Source organism: Capra hircus, chromosome 26 (assembly GCF_001704415.2).
Source record: "Capra hircus breed San Clemente chromosome 26, ASM170441v1, whole genome shotgun sequence".
NCBI classification, from domain to species: domain Eukaryota; kingdom Metazoa; phylum Chordata; class Mammalia; order Artiodactyla; family Bovidae; genus Capra; species Capra hircus.
This window is the reverse complement of record NC_030833.1, coordinates 18,316,472-18,338,673: the sequence shown is the minus strand read 5'-3', so window position 1 is coordinate 18,338,673 and position 22,202 is coordinate 18,316,472. Positions and strand designations below refer to the sequence as shown.

The following is a 22,202-nucleotide window of genomic DNA, read 5'->3' as shown; positions in this document are numbered from 1 at the left end:
AGAAGAGTCCAAATTAAATGCCTGTGTTCCACCTGCAGGTTCCATCCAACCTGTAATTTCAGGGAAGGTATAGGTACTTCCTTCTTGGTGGAGGGATACCAGCTAGTTCCTGTCTCACTTCCTTTCCTTTAATGACCACCTTTGGTTAAATTTGTTGTTTCTTTGTTCTGATACAAGCAGTCTTTGAATTTGGAATATTATGATGGTAGGTATCTCAATACCCAAACACGCCCCCCTGTCTGTAGTGCCTCCCTTGTCAACGTGTCCCTTTCCTCCACGCCCTCGCCATGTGTTCCGTGTTTAGACGTTAGCTCCCATGTCCATTCCATCACGTGCATGCCCACCAGTCTCCTGTGCCTCTCCCCACCGCCCCGACGCCTTACGAGAGATCAGCGAAGCACCTCATGTTGACCAGACGTTGAGGGGAGCTGGGGCCCAAGAGCCTTTCTTGAGAGAGACCTCCCTCCACAGGCAACCCTCTGCCCATTGAGTGAGGATGGGGGGCCTTGGGTGCTCGTCCAGCAGGAGAGGGAACCCCCACCCATTCTGTGAGACAACAGTGTCCCTGGAGGTGACAAATGGTTTTGCCACTCAGTCCTGGGATCTTATCTTTGCAACAGAAAAGAGTTTTCATGGTGCAGCTGGTGGAGGGTGTCAGAGATTTCACTAGGGCTGGCCTAGAAGATGGAACCTCTGATGACCCTTTATAGGCAGTGAATTTGTATCAGACCTTTATGTGCTGAGTAGGAAGATGACTAGCTGCAGAATCACTGCTCTGCCATGGCGAAAGGTTAGCTTATCACAGGGCATACTCCTAAGGGAGGGTTCCTCATGCTCTGTAGAAAGGTGCGGTTTGTGGCCTGGTTTGTGTATTTTATTTGTAGGAGGTGAGTGGTGGTGTATGAATCCCTCTTCCTGCTTTGGAAGCAGTTAACTGCGAGTTAGACCTGGCATTTTTGGGGGCTGAAAGTTATCATGTCCAACATTGACTAACTACATAGTCCCTTCTCAGACCCAGCTCCAACCTCACTTAAACCCTGAGTGTGGAATCCTCCTGAGAAACAAGAATTTTCGTGACATTTTTAACAAAGCAAAACAAAAACAACCCCAAGGCTTCGGAGCTGCTTCATAAACATGGTTTTCTACAGTGCAGTTCGAGGGCAGCTGTCAGCGTGCAGCCTGGCCGCCCAGACACTGAGCCACACACTCCCTTCCCCAGCGCCATCTTTCCTCTTTCCTGCCTCAGCACCCTTAGACCTTCCCTGGGGGCCATTTTTCCTTCACTGGGGTGGTGGTTTCCCACTCTAAAAGCTTTAGCAATGCATATCTGCTCCTTTAAGGGTGTGATTCCAAAATAAGGTCAGGAAGAACTCTTACTTTCCTTTCAGAATGAATCCATAAGAAGCTAAAAACCGATTTTTCAGGGGCCACACCTTGATGAGAGGTGGAGCCTAGGTGGGGGAGGATAAGAGAATGGGTCTTGTCCCTTTTTTCCTCCACTTTTCCTCTTGACTTTGCTAGGATCTCTGGCTTGATGCTAAACCAGTAATACAAGATGTGCTTTTAAAAAATAATAAAAGGATTTGCAGAACAAGGCATTTTCTGGCCTGTCCGAAATGCGTGGGTTCCAACTGCCATCTGCTCTGCCACCTCTTAGAAGGAGCGGTCACCGTGTCATTCATAGTCCACGTGTCTTGTGTTCAAATGCCCCCCACTCATCCCCAGGACATGGAAACTTCATACCATGAGGAGGGCAGAAGGGGGGAGGGGAGCACCAGAAATGTTCCCAGCTAATCAGGGCTCCTCACTCCCTGCACAGGGTTTCTAATTTTACTTGACATTTGAGGACATTTTAACAAGATTCTGTTTTGAGCCCACCAAGTTGCTTTTCCCATCTTTTCACTCTGCCCTAATATAGCATGGAACGCTGCTGGATGTCATTCCCTTGTTTCCTGTTATTTTTTCCCCTGTTCTTTCTTTGTCCCTTTCCTCTTTCCCCTCTCTCTCATTTGTCCCTGTTGCTTTCTCAGTTTTGCTTATGCCCCTCCCTTTCTTCCCCCATTTTTAAAATGCATGGACATCTTAGTTTTTTGAGCATGTTTTGATCTGCAGGCTAAGGTGGTTTAAAACTCTTAAGAGGCTTAATTATTTTATCTTGGGTTTCTGGGATGGGCACAGAACCCATAGTCCATTTCAGTCTATCCCAGAGGAGGAAAAGGAACCTTGTCAACTGGAAGGCGAAGGCAGACTGTCCTCACTTTCCTGGGGTTCCTTCTGACCCAGAGCAGGGATGGAGAGGCCCTGAAGCCACTGGCACAATGGGTCTCGGCCTCTGGGAGGCAGGAAGGACTGAGCATGTGCCCTTTCGCCCCCCGCCTCCCCTCCCTCCTGCCATCTTGCTGAGTCCACACCCCACGCACTGAGGGGCATCATCAGACAGCTCTGGGGCACAAACCCAAGGAGAGACTCAACGCACTCACTTCCTTTCAAAGGCCACTGACATCTGACAGCGGTGGCCTTCAACTGGGCAGCATCTCGGTTGCTTTCCCATGACTGGAAGCCAGCCGGTACTTCCATACTTGTTTTTAGACAGTGTTATCGGCCGCGGTTCGGACTGTATTCTTAGGTCAGCACATCCCCTGTATCTGCATTATTTTTAATAGCACGAATGGGGTTGATTGCCAGGATCACCTGTCCTACCACATATGATCCCATCAAACTGGGATGAAATACTAGGGGGAAGCTGTGAGGTCACACGTTCAGTGTCTTGAACTGACTTTGCCCACCTCAGATGGATAAGCACAAGAGGCTCTGAAATTCTCAATCCTATTTCTTACATAAACAGGAAATGGAGAGGGGAGACTCTGGTTTTGGTGCAGGGCAAAATTAGTCTCTCTGGTTTAAACACTACTCCTGATAGCCCCCCCACCCCCACCCCCCATTCAGGAAAGTCCATGCCGCGACTCCCTGGCACTTCTTCTTTGTTGTCACTTCCTTGTGACGGGCTGAACCCTTACTCACTGGCCCTGGCATATGGACCAGGGCAAGTTGCCCCTCCATCCCCATTCTCACCATCTCTCCTTCTAGCCTTCTCACTGTGGGGTGGGGGAGGGGAAGACCCCAAATCTTAAAAAAAAAAAAAGTTTGAATCATAATTTAATCCACAACCTGCAGGCCATACAACCAGTTATTCTTGTTCCTTTGGATCATTTTCTGTTTTTCTTATTCTTCCCCCTCCCCCACCTTTGTTTATCCTCTTCTACCTGTTTTTTGGTGGTTTTATTTTTTTGTTTTTTATTTTTGTTTTGTTTTTGAGTTTATTTGGTTTTCTTTTCGTTTCCCTCTCCCCCCCACCCCCGTCCACGCCCCCCTTCACAACTGATTCTGACCTCTCTTGATTTGGTGTGGTTCTTAACAGACAAGCCCAAAAAGTTCTCTGGGCGCCAGCAGCCTCTGGTGGTGGTGTTTGGTGGTGGTGATGGTGGAGGTGGTGGGATGAAACCTTTTCAGCCTCTTGCTCACGCTGCCTTTAAGCTCTGTGGGCTCAACAGTCTGCATTTTGAGTTTCAGATGGATATGAGGCGCCTGGGGAGGGAGCTCTGTCTTTCTCTTTTACACACATGTACACACACACCCACTGAGGGGTGGGGGCGGTAGTGGTGGGAATGGAGGGGGATGGTTAGTTACCACGGGAAATGAAGGGATGTCTAAGCCAGAAGAGGAACGAACAAGCTCTTGAGCTGCTCTCGGTGTGGACGTAGCCGCTCTCTGTCACGGTCCACAGGTGGCGCCCTTGAGCCCGCTCACTTCTCTTTGGTCAGGAGTGGGAAGGCGGGTGTTTAGCGGGGCAGGGGAAGCAGGTAGGTAGGGAGCTGTGCGGTCTGACACACTTAATTCGCCAGAGCGGGCGTTGTAGCTCAGTAAGCCGGGCACCCCAGCGAGGCGTTAAACGTCCCCTGGCCGCTGGGCGATGTCTCCCCGGGGGGGCACCGTTAGGTGGCGGTCCTCTTGGCTCTGAGCAGTAGATAACTCTCTCCCTTGGCATCTTTGCCCTTTATTCACAGATAACTCTCTCCCCTCCCTCCCCTGTTTCTAGGAGAAAAAAAAAGTGCGTTCGCTACATACAAGGTGAAGGCAGCTGCCTCAGTCCACCCTCTTCAGATGGAAGCTTACTAGACTCGCCTCCTTCCTCCCCCAACCTGCTAGGCTCCCCACCCCAGGACGCCAAGTCACAGACTGAGCAGACCCAGCCTCTCTCGCTGTCCCTGAAGCCCGACCCCCTGGCCCACCTGTCCATGATGCCTCCGCCGCCCGCCCTCCTGCTTGCCGAGGCCGCCCACGGCAAGGCCCCCGCCCTCTGTGCCAACGGGGCCCTGGACCTGCCCCCCGCCGCTCTGCAGCCGCCTGCCATCCCCCCCGCATCTCTGGCACAGCCGTCGACATCTTCCTTACATTCCCACGGCGCTCTGGCCGGGACCCAGCCCCAGCCGCTGTCCCTCGTCACCAAGTCTTTAGAATAGCTTTACCCTCCTCAGCCCCGGGTGCTCTGTGGAGTGTTTTCCTCTCGCTTTTTATTTCCGGTTCCGCCCTGCCCCCACCCTCCTGCCGGGTTTTCGTGTTGTCCTCTTCCGTTTGTGCCACGTGGCTACATTAGTTAATGTTTATCGAGTTCATTGGTCAATATTTGACCCATTCTTATTTCAATTTCTCCTTTTAAATATGTAGATGAGAGAAGAACCTCATGATTCTACCAAAATTTTTATCAACAGCTGTTTAAAGTCTTTGTAGCGTTTAAAAAATATATATATATACATAACTGTTATGTAGTTCGGATAGCTTAGTTTTAAAAGACTGATTAAAAAACAAAAAGAAAAAAAAAAGCAATTTTGAAGCAGCCCTCCAAAAGGAGTTGGTTCTGTATTATTTGTATTAAATACGAGCTTGCGAACCAATCATTTTACATCTGGTTTTTAAACCATAAGGGCACAAGGAATGCAGTGCCATTTACTTTTTTTTTTTTTTCTGTGTGAAACAACTTTTATTGTGATGTTACTTGTTATTGTTTAAATGTACAGAAACAAAGGGTTAAAATGTGTTAATATACCTTGTTCCATGGTGTTGTTCTTTTGGGGGGAGGGGGTTGCTATTCAACAATTAATGGAATCACATTGCTGTTGGACCAGTAGTATTTATTGCTTTAGAGATTGCTCGTCGAACCTGTACGTTGTCCCTTTTAAAATATGTTTTCCTTTTTCTTGAAACTGTATAAAGTTTTTTTCCCCTTAGCATAAGCATCTTATATATAACAACTCATTTGTACAAGGTTTTTAAGTTTATATATAAAATGTGTATATATATATTTTTTGTTTCCCTTTTGGACTTTTTTTTTTTTTTTTTTTTTTTTTGCCGTATGAAACCCAGATACCGCCAAATGGACATTAATAGTTGCATTCAAGGATCAGTAGCATTAACAAAAGTTGCTTTAAAAGCCATTATGTAAAACAAGACTTGAACATTAGTGAGGGAATCTTAGAACGCTGTACCAGCAGCAGCGGGAATTGTCCCGTTTCCCCTGTGAACTCACAGGCGAGCACCCTGCACCCTGAGGACATGGACTGACCGTGTGCAAAACTTTTTATGTGCCAAAATTCTCAGTGACTTTAGCTTTCTCCCTCTTTTCGATGCTGTAATTTTCGTTCATCATGTTTTGCTGTGATGTTACATAGGTAGATTTGTATGTAGTTTTAATGTCACCTATAACAAGACGTGTTTGGTAGCAGATTGTCCAGAAAGCATTTTAAATGAAGAGGTATAAACCCTTAAGGGCCAAAAATTCTGTATATTAGATTACTCTTAAAGGAAAAACCAGCTGCCGCTTTTATGTACCTGTATGACATACAAGTAGGTAGCAAACTTTAAAAATAAAAAAAAAAAAAACCTAGGCATGTTGATGTTACAAAATGCTGTATAAAGCTAAAACCTGTTCATTCAGTGCCATTGTAGTTGACATGAAGCGATTGTAAAACTGTCTCCGGTTTTTCTCTGGTTTATTAAAATGCTAACTATAACATTTTTTTGTGAATACTTTGAATGTTTCCTAACAATTGTGATGTTACTGTTCCGTTTTATGCTCTTATTCCAATTTCATTTTTAATGGTTTGGAAGCCATTTTTGTAATGAATAAATGTTCATGCTGTACAGTATCTGTAGCATGCCATTCTGGATTAATAAAAGCAACTTAGTATGTGCAGATAAAGGCTGGTCACTTGTTTCTATAATTTGGGTTTTATCTCTGGGGAAACTAGATCTGCCTTCAGCAAGAGAAATGTGTTCCCAAGGTGGAACTTGAGAGCCTGTGGTTGGTGTGGGTGATGGGTGGTGATGTGTATACCAGAAAGGGTCCTTGCACTCTTTTTATTTTCCTGTCTCATTCTTAATACCTGTTTGGCATAGTTTGTGTACCTGGTTAGTTCATTTCTGAAAGCAAATGTCCCTCTTAGGGCTATAAGACTGTCACTCTGATATATCTGAGTTGGCCCTCTGAGTATCAAGCAGAAATGATTTAATTCTTATTAATGAAACTTAATTCACCAGGAGAGAATTTAAGAAAGCACATCATTATCATTTAAGGATCATTGATGTGAAAGTATCTTTATTTCTTTGTAAGAATCACATGCAAGGAGAGATGCCAGGGTGAGCGATTGTTAAGAAGGTTTTTAGAAAACAGATCAAGGTACTTCTGTTACAAGTTTGCAGGGAGGACTCTTGCTATCCCTGAGACTCAAGTTCAGGACTCCACCCTGGCCAGCATGCGAGTTCACCACCATCACCAACAAGGGCCACAATAAAGATCTTCCCAAGATTTCCACTGCATTCATTCCTCACACTGGCTAGGATGAATGGTTGGATAGATGGGCGCATATATAGTTCCACTTGTCTGGATAACCTCACCTTCAAAGGACGTGATTTCACTGGACACAGAAGCAGTCTGTGTCCCCACCCTTGTTACTTCCAATTACACAGTATCGTCATCAAGGACTTTAAAGCTCCTTGGAAGCTCTGCTTTGCTCAGGTTGGTTTTTGTCCTGTAAAATCTTGATATTTTTGTCTTCAGTTGTTTTGTATATCCAAGAGAAAGTGATTGTGGTTGTCCTTCCCTATTTTATTTTGCACACTGGGACCAGGGTAACCTTTGAAAACATTTGTGTTATTTGACAGTATCTGTTTTTCTGTGGCAGTGTGCCAAGCGATTGATGAGCATTTTCTCATGTCTTAACACTACCGCCTGAGGTAGATTTTATCCTCTACCTCCACCCTCTGCTTTATTTTCTAAAATTGGGTTTAGGAATTCAGAGTGTGTGTCTTGTTCAAGACCATATAGCCTATAGGGTGGTGGAGCTGGGGTTTAAGTTCAGCCCTGACTCCAAACTCATGCTCTTAATACTAAGATATACTTCCTTGCATAATAAAGATGGTCCTTCTCCCAAACAGAGTGATGGGACGGTCCTTTTGAAGACTTCCTTGTTTGCCCCACCGCTTCCTCCCGAGCACATACTGTTTCCCATAAATGTATTTTTGCTCTTCTGCTTTCAGAGATGCAGTTGCTCTCTGCCGGGAAGGTCTGCTTTGCTCCTGCAGCCTCGTTGCCCCTCCTTCAGTTCCCCTCGTAGATGATAGTGATGATGTCTCTCTTCTCTGTGACCTTTCAGCTTCCTGTTTTTCCCTCCCATTAATGCTCTCACCCACCATCGTGTCCACTGGATGTGACCAAGTTAGACCAGTAACAGCACCACTGAGTTTCATGGACATTTTGGGCAGGATAACTCTGTGGTAGGGGACTGTCCTATGCCTTATAGGGTGTTAGCATCCATGGCTTCTACCCAGTAGATGTCAGAAGCACCCCACTCCCCGGCAGTCATGACAATCAGAAATGTCCTCCAACATTGCCAAATGCCTCCTCGGGATCAAAAATCCCACCCAGTTGAGACCCATTGCTCTAGAGAGCCCCTCAAGGGGACAGAAGCTTTGCTGCTCACTGATCTATCCTAGGGTTCTGGTTGAGTACCTGGCACATAGACGGTGTTCCATTCATGTTCATTGGACGAAAGAAGAAATGAAGTTGGCCAACTCCACACATGTATTGCAGGAAGCAAGAGAATGGAAGCTTTCCATAATGCTTCCAAATGTGTTCCTAGAACTTTCAAGTTCTCAGTTACTTCCTTAATCCTTTCAGCTTTGCTGGAATATGACTCATTGCCCTTGTTATAAAGGCTGAAAAACGCCAGGTGGGGGTAGGGGCTGATCCTCCATCATCAGTCCAGCCTGGGTACAGATCTCTTCCTAAAATTCAAAATACAGATCACCCAGCTCTGTGGTTCCTGACCTACAACACTTGAGCTTTGAGGATCTTCTCTCTACCCCAATGTAGAAGTTCTTTTCCCTCCAAGCTTGTCAAATGCCCAGCCAAGTCCTTGCCCTTCATCTTTTCTCTTGACATCAGTTTGGTTTCTTCCTACCTGTGGAGTTTACTTTCAAATTGAACATCTTCCCATTTCATCCATGGGAAGAATCTGTTGGCTTTTTGTTATTAAGGGACCCTAAGACAACGTCTAGGAGCCCGTGACTCAATCACTGAGCCATATGCTTCCTGACCTCTATTGGGACCTGGCCAAGGAAGTTTGTGTAGTTGTTCAGTCGCTAAGTCATGTCCAACTCTTTGCAACCCCATGGTCTACGGCATGCCAGGCCTCCCTGTACCTCACCTTCTCTCAGAGTTTACCCAAGTTCATGTCCATTGAATCAGTGATGCCATCCAACCATCTCATCCTCTGTTGCCCTCTTCTGCCCTCGATCTTTCCCAGCATCAGGGACTTTTCCAATGAGCTGGCTCTTGGCATCAGATGGCCAAAGCATTGGAGCTTCAACTTCAGCATTAGTCCTTCCAGTGAGTATTCAGGGTTGATTTCCTTTAGGATTGACAAGTTTGATCTCTTTGCTTTCCAAGGGACTCTCAAGAGTCTTCTCTTGCACCACAGTTTGAAAGCATCAATTCTTTGGCACTCTGCCTTCTTTATGGTTCACCTCACATCCGTACATGACAACTGGAAAAACTATAGTCTTGACTATATGGACATTTGTTGGCAAAGGGATGTTTTTGCATTTTAATTTTTGTTACCGGGTTTCTGCCAAGAAGCAGTGGCCCTCTAGTTTCACGGCTGCAGTCATCATCCACAGTGATTTTAGAGCCCAGGAAGAGGAAATGTGTCACTGCCTCCACCTTTTCCCCGTCTATTTGCCATGGAATGATGGGGCTGGATGCCATGATCTTAGTTTTTTTAATGTTGAGTTTCAAGCCAGATTTTTCACTGTCCTCTTTCACCGTTATCAAGAGGCTGTTTAGCTCCTCTTTGCTTTCTGCCATTAAAGTGGTATCGTCTTCATATCTGAGGCTGTTGGTATTTCTCCCCATAGTAGCAGTGTGTGTTAGTCACCTGTGGCTGCTTTAACACGTGAACACAGACTTGGTGGCACAGCTCTCAGAGCTCTGGAGGCCAGAAGTCGAAGCCAGTGTGAGCTTTCTCCGGATGTCCTGGTGGCTGCCTACAGTCCTGCGCGTTCCTCGTCTTGCAGCCACATCACTCAGATCTCTGCCTCTACCTTCTCACCACTGCCTCCTCTGCATCTGTCCTGAAAGTCCCCCTGCCTCTCTCTTATAAGGATGCCTGGGATTATGTTTGTGCCCCCTGGCTGATCCTGCATAAGCCGCTTCTCTCTAGGTCCTTAACTCACTTCTGCCATATAAAGTAGTAAAGGTTCTAGGCTTAGGATAGGGACATATACTTTAAGGGGCTACCCTTCAGCCCACAACAGAGGCGTTTGCCAATTCTGGGACAATCGGCAGGGTCTTAGAACAGAATCCTCCAGAATGAGGAGTTGTTCCACTGCGGGTGATGGTTTTGGACAATCCCAAGCCAAGAGGGATTATTATAGTAGATGTGTTTCCGTTTCAGATAATGGAAAATTCGCTTTTTATTCTGATGATGTAGATGCATAGAGGGTCAGAGCCTTTTGTCTGGATCCAGGATTTGAAGAGGGGAAGCATGTGGGAGCGGTGGCATGAACCTGAGCTTGGAGTATCCTCCATCTGACTCCACCGTGTGGCCTTGGGCGATGCCTCCATCTCTCTGAGCTTCTGTTTCTTCATCTAACACCTGGTGACAATATGTCATTTTGTCAATATGACAAGTGTCATTTTGACAGATCCTGATGAGGGCTGGAATGCAGAGTGCCTGGAATAATAAATCGTAGTGTTTATTATTATCACAAAAGCAGAAGGCTGGTCATAATTATTTGTTTTCCTTATTTCTCCTTGGGATTCCACTAATCTGAATCTTTAAACCTAGGTTAGAGAATTACAGAAATCTGGATGTGGAAAATGAAAGTCAAAATTAAAGTCACTCAGTTGTGTCCGACTCTTTGTGACCCCATGGACTTAGTCCATGGAGTTCCCCAGGCCAGAAGACTGGAGTGGGTAGCCTTTCTGTTCTCCAGGGGATCTTCTTAACCAAGAGATCAAACCCAGGTCTCCTGCATTGTAGGCGGATTCTTTGCCAGCTGAGCCACCAGGGTGGCTGGTGGATGTGGAAGCCCCTGGATGTGGAAGACCCGTCCTTATTGTAGCCGAGGGACCATAGGCCTGGGATACTGTGACTATCCGCAGTCATTACTTTACCTGGAACTTCATGGTCCAAGGAATAATTCCACCTTTTGGAGCGCCACAGCTCTGGCTGACATGCTTTTTGTGACATGGACGTATGTTTTTAATTAAAGCCTTTTGGAAAGAAACTAAAGAATAGCCTAAAAGTCTTGTGCGTCAAGGCAAGTGGCAGAAACCAGAGCTTGGAATCAGTAGTAAACAAAGCTAGAGGTCTGATGCTCTAGAGGGTTCCCCTCTGGGCTTGGCGTCCTCATCTCCCATTTCAGATCAGGTCCGGCATTCCCAGGCTTGTTGTGATGGCAGAGGCTGGCGTGAACCCTGGTGTGGGTCTGACGGGCAACTTTGGTGAACTCTGAGTCTGGGTTTTTTAAAGCTAGAATTTTGTGAGTGCACTTAATGGGAGCTGTAAGCACACTGATTCACTCACTCATTCATTCAACAACTATTTCTTGAGCACCGATTTGAACCAAGCACTGAGAAATCTGTATGTGGGTCAAGAAGCAACAGTTAGAACTGGACATGGAACAACAGACGGGTTCCAAATCGGGAAAAGGAGTATGTCAAAGCTGTATATTGTCACCCTGCTTATTTAACTTGTAAACAGAGTACATCATGAGAAATGCCAGGCTGGATGAAGCACAAGCTGGAATCAAGATTGCCAGGAGAAATATCAATAACCTCAAATACGCAGATGACACCACCCTTATGGCAGAAAGTGAAGAACTAAAGAGTCTCTTGATGAAAGTAAAAGAGGAGAGTGAAAAGCTGGCTTTAAACTCGACATTCAGGAAACGAAGATTATGGCATCCAGTCCCATCACTTCATGGCAAATAGATGGGGAAACAGTGGAAACAGTGACAGGCTTTATTTTGGTGGGGCTCCAAAATCACTGCAGATGGTGACTGAAGACATGAAATTAAAAGATGCTTGTTCCTTGGAAGAAAAGCTATGACCAACCTAGACAGTGTATTAAAAAAACAAAGACATTACTTTGCCAACAAAAGTCTGTCTAGTCAAAACTATGGTTTTTCCAGTAGTCATGTATGAATGTGAGAGTTGGACTGTGAAGAAAGTTGAGCGCCAAAGAATTGATGCTTTTGAACTGGGGTGTTGGAGAAGACGGAGAAGACTCCTGAGAGTCCCTTGGACTGCAAGGAGATCCAACCAGTCCATCCTAAAGGAAATCAATACTGATTATTCATTGGGAGGACTGATGCTGAAGCTGAAACTCCAATACTTTGGCCACCTGATGCAAAGAACTGACTCACTGGAAAAGACCCTGAGGCTGGGAAAGATTGAAGGCATGAGAAGAAGAGGATGACAGAGGATGAGACGGCTGGATGGCATCACCAACTTAATGGACATGAGTTTGAGTAAGCTCTGGGAGTTGGTACTGGACACGGAAGCCTGGCGTGCTGCCGTCCATGGGGTCGTAATGAGTCGGACACGACTGAGCGACTGAACTGAACTGAACTGGCACAGAGGTCTGGGTAAAGTCAGCTTGGTTCTCTGTTTTTCCCTCTCAGCTCAGTCCTGCAGTATCTAAATAGGACAGAGTCTTTAAGAAAAGGGGCCACCAGCATTCCTGAAGCCTGGACAAGCCGCTCACCTGGAAACTGACTTCACAGAAGGATAATGACCAGAGGATGTGCTAAAAACTCTACTTGTGTTTCTCATTTAACCCTCATGGGAATAGAGACTCCTTTTATGTTCATTTTACAAGTGTAGAAAATTTGAGACTTAGCAAGGCTAAGTGGCTTACTCAAAGACGCATATCTGGATCTTCTTACCTTAATTGCATCTTTAAAGGCCCTATCTTCAAATACAGTCACATTCTGAGGTACAAGGGATTAGGAGTTCAACATATGAATTTGGTGAGGGATACAATTTAGCCCAGGGTTTCCCAGCTGGCTCAGTGGTAAAGAATCTGCCTGCCAATACAGGAGATGCAGGAGAGACATGGGTTCGATGCCTGGGTTGGAAAGATTCCCCTGGAGGAGGAAATGGCACTCTACTCCACTGTTCTTTCTGGGATGATCCCATGGACAGAGGAGCCTGGCACGTTATAGTTCTTGGGGTTGCAAAGAGTTGGATGCACACTCAGGCGCATTCACAGTTTAGCCCATAACAAAAGTTTTTTTCTTTAAAATTTATTTTAATCGGAGGCTAATTACTTTACAATATTGTGGTGGTTTTTGCCATGCATTCACATGAATCAGCCATGGGTGTACATGTGTTCCCCACTCTGACCCTCCATCCCACCTCCCTCCCCATCCCATCCCTCTGGGTCATCCCAGTGCACCAGCCCTGAGCACCCTGTCTCATGCATCGAACCTGGACTGGTGATCTATTTCACATATGGTAATATGCATGTTTCAATGCCGTTCTCTCAAATCATCCCGCCCTCGCCTTCTCCCGGAGTCCAAAAGTCTTTTTTCTTTACATCTGTGTCTCTTTTGTAGTCTCACATATAGGGTCATCATTACCATCTTTCTAAATTCCATATATATGCGTTAATGTGCTGTATTGGTGTTTTTCTTTCTGACTTACTTTGCTGTGTATAATAGGCTGCGGTTTCATTTACCTCATTAGAACTGATTCAAATGCATTATTTTTAATAGCTGAGTAAAGGTCCGTCTAGTCAAGGCTATGGTTTTTCCAGTGGTCATGTATGGATGTGAGAGTTGGACTATAAAGAAAGCTGAGCACCAAAGAATTGATGCTTTTGAACTGTGGTGTTGGAAAAGACTCTTGAGAGTCCCTTGGACTGTAAGGAGATCCAGCCAGTCCATCCTAAAAGAGATCAGTCCTGGGTGTTCATTGGAAGGACTGATGTTGAAGCTGAAACTCCAATACTTTGGCCACCTCATGCAAAGAGCTGACTCATTTGAAAAGACCCTGATGCTGGGAGGGATTGGGGGCAGGAGGAGAAGGGGACGACAGAGGATGAGATGGTTGGATGGCATCACCGACTCAATGGACATGGGTTTGGGTGGACTCCGGGAGTTGGTGATGGACAGGGAGGCCTGGCATGCTGTGGTTCATGGGGTTGCAAAGAGTCAGACACAACTGAGCGACTGAACTGAACTGAACTGAGTATTCCATTGTGAATATGTACCACAGCTTTCTTATCCATTTGTCTGCTGATGGACATCTAGGTTGCTTCCATGTCCTAGCTATTGTAAACAGTGCTGCAATGAACACCGGGGTACACGTGTCTCTTTCATTTCTGGTTTCCTCGGTGTGTATGCCCAGCAGTGGGATTGCTGGGTCATAAGGCAGTTCTGTTTCCAGTTTTTTAAGGAATCTCCACACTGTTCTCCATAGTGGCTGTACTAGTTGGCATTCCCACCAACAGTGTACGAGGGTTTCTTTCTCTCTGCACCCTCTCCAGCATTTATTGTTTGTAGACTTTTTGATAGCAGCCATTCTGACTGGCGTGAGATGGTACCTCATTGTGGTTTTGATTTGCATTTCTTTGATAATGAGTGATGTTGAGCATCTTTTCATGTGTTTGTTAGCCATCTGTATGTCTTCTTTGGAGAAATGTCTGTTTAGTTCTTTGGCCCATTTTTTGATTGGGTTGTTTATTTTTCTGGAATTGAGCTGCAGGAGTTGTAGCCCATAACAAAAGTTTTTATAGTTTTATGTGTAGAGATTTTGCATGTCTTTCATTCAACTTATCCCCAAATATTTCATGTTTTTTGAAATCATCATAAATAGTATCTAAAAAATTTTATGTTCTATTTGATTGATGCTAGTATATCAAATTATGTTTAATTTTTTATATTAACCTTTCATCTAATAGCCTTGCTAAGTTCATGTATGAATTCTAATAGGTTAGCTATAGCTTTTTTGGATGTTTCTATCCACACCATTGTATTATCTGCAAATACTGATAATGTTATTTTTTCTCTTCCAATCTTTATACTCCCTCTTCTCCTTTTTTGTTTTTTTCTTTATTACACTGGCAAGGGCCTCCAATAGAACGTTGAATAGAAGTGCTGATATTGGACTTCCTTGTCTGTTTTCTGAACTCAGGGAAAAGCATTCACTATTTTTACCATATGCATAAAAGCTGGCTTAAAACTCAACATTCAAAAAACGAAGATCATGGCATCCAGTCCCATCACTTCATGCAAATAGATGGGGAAACAATGGAAACAGTGACAGACTTTATTTTCTTGGGCTCCAAAATCACTGCAGAAACAATGCAGCCGTGAAAAGCAAAGACCCTTGATCCTTGGAAGAAAAGCTGTGATAAACGTAGACAGGGTATTAAAAAGCAGAGGCGTTACTTTGCCGACAAAGGTCCATATAGTCAAAGCTATGGTTTTTCCAGTAGTCGTGTATGGATGTGAGAATTGGACCATAAAGAAGGCTGAACGACAATGAATTGATGCTTTTGAACTGTGGTGTTGGAGAAGACTCCTGAGAGTCCCTTGGACAGCAAGGAGATCAAACCAGTTAATCCTAAAGGAATTAATCCTGAATATTCATTAGAAGGATTAATGCTGAAGCTGAAGCTCCAATACTTTGGCCACCTAATGTGAAGAGCCAACTCATTACAAAAGACAGTGATGCTGGGAAAGATTGAAGGCAGGAAGAGAAGAAGGGGACAACAGAGGACCAGATGGTTGGATGGCATCACCAACTCAGTGGACATGAGTTTGAGCAAACTCGGAGATAATGAAGGACAGGAAAGTTTGGCATGATGCAGTCCATGGGGTCACAAAGAGTCAGACACTACTGAGCGACTGAACAATAATGTGTATTGTCAGCTGCTTTTGTAGATTGTTGTCTAATTGCTAAGTCGGGCCTGACTCCTTGTGACCCCAGGTACTGCAGCACACCAGGCTTCCCTGTCTATGGGATTTCCTAGGCAAGAATATTGGAGTCAGTTACCATTTCCTTCTCCAGGAGATCTTCCCAATCCAGGGATCAAACCCATGTCTCCTGCATTGGCAGGTAGGTTCTTTACCACTGAACCATCAAGGAAGCCCTCTTTTGTAGATATGTGCTTTTTAAAGTCTTAGTTTGTTGAGAGCATTTATCACAAACTCAAAGGGTGAAAAGGCAAGGCACAGGTAGGAGATAATATTTGTAACACATTTATCTCATGAAGGACTGATATCCAGGAGAATAAAAAAGTTCCTAAAAATCAAAAGGAAAGATAGCTTAATCAACTGAAAGTGGGCAAAAACTAAAACCAAACCAAACAAAAATGAGACTAGGTGATATGCAAAAAAAGAATATTCCAATAGCATAAGTTTACCTTTAGTAGATGCTCATAGCAGCTTTATTCATAATGACCATAAACTGGACTCATACACACTGTCCATCAATAATAGGATGGATACATCACGGCTTTCATACATGGGTAGTTCTTATCCAGTGCGCTCACAATCCCTCTGGTCTCTTCCCATAGATGATACACACTCCATTCCACTGAAATGCTGGAGGTGATATTGGGCAGGGTGAGGGGGACAGAAGTCCTCTCAGTGGTTTGTCTTGCCTGGAGCAGGCAATAAAAGACTGCAGCTATGATCACCACGTGGTCTACAGCCTCGGGCCTTGCAGGGGAGCGACCACAGCCAGAAGTCATGAAACAAACCTCTTGAAAAAAATGTAATGCCCCGTATTCACTCGGTTTATGGAATTATGAAGAATTCGGGTTAAGCAATGTTAACTTCCTCTGGATTCTAAAGGTAGCAGTGGTTACTACTTAAAACAAGCTAAGTACTGCCTACCTCTCACCCATATCCCTGTTAGCTTTATGAGACCAAGGGTGGAAGGAAATTCACAGTGAAAAAATGTGGATGGAGTGGGGCTACTGGAGTGGCCCCTAAGGGTAAATACTAAACTTACACATTAAATTCCTATTAATAACTTTGCAGATAATATCCTGCTAGAAACCACTCTGGTTCTGTATTTGCTTTTCAGGGTATAAGGGTTGGAGGGGAGGGTGGAAATGGGAAATCATGGGTTTGTTATGAAATTAGAGCCTACCATTGGCATCAAGGTGTGGAAGGGGGCTCCTGTTTAGACCCCCCACCTCCACCCAGGATATCAGAATTCCTAGGAGGGAGCTGCAAAAACATGTAAGTTCTATCCTTCTGGATAGGAGTTCCAGGAGGGCCTTCTAAGGCCAAGAACAGCTGCTCTAAACAGAGTCAGACTGCTTCATTTCCAAGAGCTGGAAAGAGGGACCAGAGTAACCTGTAGCCCGGAGAAGAGGCCCCAAGTGTGTCTTGCCTGAAACCACACAGCTGGGTGCTGGCAGGTTCTAGGCTAGATGCCAGGATTCCTTGCAATCTAGACCAGGGATCTCTCCAGTAATGACCCCAGCCTTGAATCCTCTACTGACTGGCTTTGAGGATGGGGGATTTGCATCCTGCTGCCAGCTCTGAGACTCATCCCCAATCTTGGGTCAGCGTCCAGACTCCAAGGCAATGGAGGAGTGGCTTGCACAGCTTACAGGAATTCAGGAGCCACCTGTTAGTGGGCGCCTCCATCATGCCAGGCACCATACTAGGCTTCTGGGCATCTGGCACAGCACACATGATTTTATTTGTTCTTCACCCAAATACTACGATGAGAATCTTCCTGTTTCCATGGTCATGAGAAGCTCAGCAACACATTCAGCATCAGTCAGCAGAAAAGTGTCGGAGCTGGGTTTAAAATTAGCTGATTCTCTTCGATTACCGTGCATATGAGAATCTTACAAGAGAAACCGAGTCCCGACACCTCTCCGAGGTTTAGGAAAAGCTGTTAGGACGAGGCTGGACTGGGACATCTGTCCACTTGGGAGAGACAGGGCTGCCCTGTGGGGAACCCTTTGTCCCGTGGCTGCTCTGCCCTAGGGTTAGCGTGCTGTGTTGGGGGAGGGTACTAAGTCGCCCTGGCTCCAGGGCTAAGAGGACATCTCCTTCTCTTGGTTCCAGGAGCCGTGACTTCGCTGTGTGCTACCAGCTGTGGTGAGCAGTAGGGAGAGTCCAGTCCACCCTGAGTGCAACCCCCAGATGGTTGATCCCGGAGGCAGGTGCACAATGGATGTCTGTAGTTACCAGAGCCTGGCATTTGGGGGCTCTTGAAAGCAACTCACTAAGGTGATACTGGAAAGTCTCTCGTGTGCCTTGAGATCGGTTGTTGGGCATCTGAGGAGGAGCGCTTAGCCTTAGGAGCAGACAGCCTGGCCTCTGCAGACAGCCTCTGTTCTCCCAGGAAGGGCTGGGCCACTGCACCGCATCCTTGTGCCTGGCCGTCCCTTCCGCCCCTCCTCCACCTTATATAATGGCACATTATACAACATTGCAAAGCAGGTGGTATTTTTAAAGACAGCAAGTGAGCGTTTTTTTGGCCTAAATTTGGGAATGAAACAGATGGATTTTTAAGACTCTGAGCTTTTCCTATGAATAGTAACCCTTGTTCTCCTCTGCTTTTAAACACCAGTTTCAAGACCACCTCTAGCAACCAATCAGCACTCTATTTAATTATAACAAAATTCTTAGCTCTGTCTGCTGCTGCTCGGACAAGTGGGGGGCACTGGATCAATTTCTGGAGCCAGGCAGACTTGCCAACAACAATTTTCTTTTTCCCAGAGGGCCTCGGAGGCCGGCAGCAGGTTCCAAGCCCTTCCTCTCCTGCCTGCTTGGCGTGGGCTCCCTGACAGCGAGTTTGAAAAGGGTTACAGAGAGGCAGATAAATGCCCGGCTTGTTGCAGCCTTCCTGACAGCGCCGACCCCCGCGCCAGTGAGCTCATGCCCGCCTCATTACGCGTGGTGCCAGATTTTTTCCATTAACAGGTAATTGAGTAGAAACTAAAATAAGCGAAGTTTGTTCATCCCTTGGATTTTCTTGCCGGGGTTTGAAAGAAAAACACTTTAGCTTCGTTAGTGGAGGAGTGTCCTTGAAAACGTATTTATGTTTTCCAAGTGATTTGTCGCTTGGTAGGTGTAATGAGCCCGTTCCCCTGGCCTCTCCCTTCTTGTTTTTCTTCTTTAAGGGCTGTGATGTTCAGAGAATAGGAGCTGGTTTCCTGGGCCCCTGGCTGTCTGACACCCTGTTTTAAGAGTGGATGCTGAAGTATGCTCTGTTCATGGTAGAGAGCTTATTTTTCTCCCTTCTCTCTCCCTATTGCACTCGCATGGTGTGCGTGCACACATACCCTGGAAAATCACCCACAGAAGCCTGTTGATGGATCACACAGTCTTAGCCTGCAACCTACAGGGCCCAGCTGTCAGGTGCCCCCAGGACGACTGGCCCCGCCCCCAAGCGTCCCAGGCCGGCCCCGCCCCCGCCTCCGTGCCCTGCGCCTGCGCGCAGGTGCTCCCACGTGGATGGCCTGCCCCTCTGAGGGGCATTCAGAAGCAAAGCGAGGTTCGGTCTCCTTTTCTCTCTTTGCGGCTTTCCTTATGCGTGCCCAGCCCGAGTTCTAATTGCACAATTTGCTATTCTAGCAACAGATGTGTGAGCCCTGAGGTCTCCAGTCTTCCTGTTTCCCGTCTTGCTGGGCTCCTATCTCAGCTGATCTGTTTTCAGCTTCACGAAGAAGATTCCTCATCACTGCCCAGCCCCACGGTCTCCATTAGGGTTGGAGCTTCAGATGAGATGTGTGTGTGTGTTTAGTACTTGAAATACAGAGAAAGAGAGTAAGTAGAATGATGGCCTCCATACTTAGGAGTCTCCATTTCACCTGGAAAGCACCAGAGAATCATGGCTTTATTTAACCATCATGAACCCTTTGAAATTCTGATCCATGCTAATAACCATCACTCTGCCTCACCCCCGAAATGTATATGCTTGATTACAAACGACGGGCTGCATCTGTTTTCAGTAGTTCACGAACTCCCATGGCCTTCAGGCTATGAATCATCACAGCAGTCAGGTAGGGCCAGTGAATCAATGTCATTAAAGCAGTTTTTTTTTTTTTTCTCTAGGATTGTTCACCCCTCTACACACCTGACATCGAGGTCTTTGTGAAGGAAAGACAGCTCCAGAAACGTGTAAATTTCGGCTTGCAAACTTAGCTTGCAAGCCTTAGTTCATTGGGTATTCTTCCAGTAATAATAATAACGACAGCTAACATTTTTACATCACTGCTCTGTGCTAGTGCAGGGTGTCATTCTAACAGGGACGGTGTTGGTTAGGTCCCTGCCCGCCCAGAGCTAACATTCCAGGGGAGGGTGGGGAGACAGACAATCGCCAAGTAAACAAAAGGGCCCCTTGAGATTTCAGTAAGTGCCACAGGGAAATGAACCGATGTCAGATGGGCAAGAGCCTCCAGGCATCAAGGGGGCCCCTCAGGGGAGGTGCTGTGTCATCTGAGGACTGAAGGTTGAGAGGTTGTCTAGGTCTGTCTCACTCTTTGGTGCCTGGCTCACGGCATCCCCCAGCCTCCCAAAGCTCTCCTCGCAGCTCCATTTCATAGTTTCAGCACACTGAAAGCCCAGAGGGAGCTGCCTGGGCCACAGGAGTGATTGAACCAGGACTGGAGCTAGGCCTCTCAGAGCCCCAAGCCCATGTTCTTCCTATTTTTTAAAAAATAACTTTATTGAAGTATAGTTTCAATACCAGAAAACTCACTCATCTTACAGTACAATTCAGTGACTTTGAGGAAATTTACAGAGTTGTGCAACCATCACCGCAGTTCAATTTTAGAACATTCTCATCACTCCAGAAAGGTCCCTTTTGCTCATTTGCAGTCACACCCTGTTCCCACGCCCAGCCTTGGGCAACTGCTCATCTTCTTTCTCTGTAGGTTTGCCTTTTCTTCCCATTTCCTACATGTGGAGTCACACATTATATGGTCTTTTGCGTCTGGCTTCTTTCATTTAGCACAGTGCTTCTCAACCTTTCTTTCATCATCCGCACCTTCCCCAAGGGGAAAAATTATATTTAATTAAAATTCTCCCAAAAGACAGAAATTATATACTGAGGAATATGATTTTGTCAGGTTGAGTTGAGCTTTGGAAAACCGCAAATTATTGTAATAGCTTAGAAGTTTTTGCCCCCAACTTTCTCCCTTTTAGGGTTCATATCATTTGGTGGAGAATGTAGGACTTAGGGTAATTTTATTATATATATATATATATAATATTTTTGGCTGTACCACGTGGCATGTGGGACCTTAGTTTTCCGAGCCAGGGATCAAATCCACTTGCCGTGCCTTGGAAGCATGGAGTCTTAACTGCTGGGCACCAGGAAAGTCCCAGCATAATGTTGAGGTCCATCCAGATTGTACTTTCCCCTTGATTGTTGTGTGGTATTCAATTATATGGATTTGCTGCATTTTGTTTAGCCACTCACTAATTAATGGGCTTTGGCTATTAAAGTCCTTGCTCTTAAACACCATACTGAAACCCTCAGCCCACTCCCCATTTGAGGAAGAGTCCTTGGGCATCTCAGTGCTGCTTAGGGAGGATCAAATCACCCTCGCTCTCTCAGTATTCCCATCCACAGACTGGAGGTAATAATCTTTAGGCCACAGGGTTGTCATGGCAACAATCTACTGCCCACCGCCTAGTAGATGGCAACAGCTCAGTGTACGTCAGTGACCCTGTCCACCTCCTCATCCGTTCCGTGGGGAAAGGTGACCCCTTTGAAATCTCCCCCGCTGTGCTCCTTCTAGCTCCAGCTTCCTTCTGCGTCTCCACAGATTATGTAATGTCTGACATTATTATTTTCTTCTTTTTCTCTGGTGTTATTCAGGTCAAACCCAACATTGTTCTTTAACAGGAATCTCAGCTATTTCTTTCCTCCTGGCACTTGTCTCCTGGTCTCAGCGGTTGACACATTTCCAAGGACCAATTGATTTCATCTGCTTCTAAGAAACTAGGCCTCCTGCAGGGCGGGGTGGGGGCAGGTGGGTAGGGCTGTGCATGAGGATGCTGCTGTAAAGTGAGCACTGGGCTGCGAGTCCAGAGGCCGTGCTTCAGGCCAGCTGGGCTGAGCGGTCCAGGCCCACCCCCACAGGCATTTGTATGAACTTCTGCAAAAGGTGTTCTCGTTATACAGGCTGGCGTCACAGGATCATAAAGAGCAAATCAGAAACTGACTTTGAAAGTGCCTTGTAGGTGTTGAGGCTGTTGGGGGAAAAAAGACCGTGGTATATCCCCACTGTTGTTAGGGGGCCCTGTTCAGCGATGTTCTCCATTTTGGGGAAAGGGGGTTGTGCGTGCCCAGTGCCAAGGACCTCAGGCTGCTGCCCTTCAAGACCTGAAACAATTCCACTCGGGCCTCAGGCCCCATGTGTCAGGGGAGGAGGGACATTCTAGGAGTGAGCCTCACCCTACAGAAGTGTTGTTGTTGTTCAATCGCTTAGTCAAGTTTGCCTCTGTGCGACCCCCTGGACTGCAGCACACCAGGCTTCCCTGTCCTTTACCATCTCCCAGAGCTTGCCCAAGTTCATGTGCATTGAATCGGTGATGCTATCTAGCCATCTCATCCTCTGCCGTCCTCTTCTCCTTTTGCCGTCAAGGACTGG

At 46.1% G+C, this 22,202-nt stretch overlaps 1 protein-coding gene across 34 annotated transcripts in view; it reads left to right on the top strand.

The window, feature by feature from the left end:
- The window catches only part of TCF7L2 (transcription factor 7 like 2), a 200,368-nt gene extending 194,112 nt beyond the window's left edge, over positions 1 to 6,256 (top strand). For 11 of the 34 annotated variants that reach the window (XM_018041243.1, XM_018041212.1, XM_018041213.1 and 8 more), the window contains one exon: positions 4,097 to 6,256. In XM_018041243.1, coding sequence (XP_017896732.1) covers positions 4,097 to 4,176 — 80 coding nt within the window. In that variant the 3' untranslated portion in view covers positions 4,177 to 6,256. Of the gene's footprint in view, positions 1 to 180; positions 206 to 4,096 lie in introns of all 34 variants that reach the window. The other 23 variants (XM_018041223.1, XM_018041239.1, XM_018041241.1 and 20 more) reach the window with 6 other exon arrangements.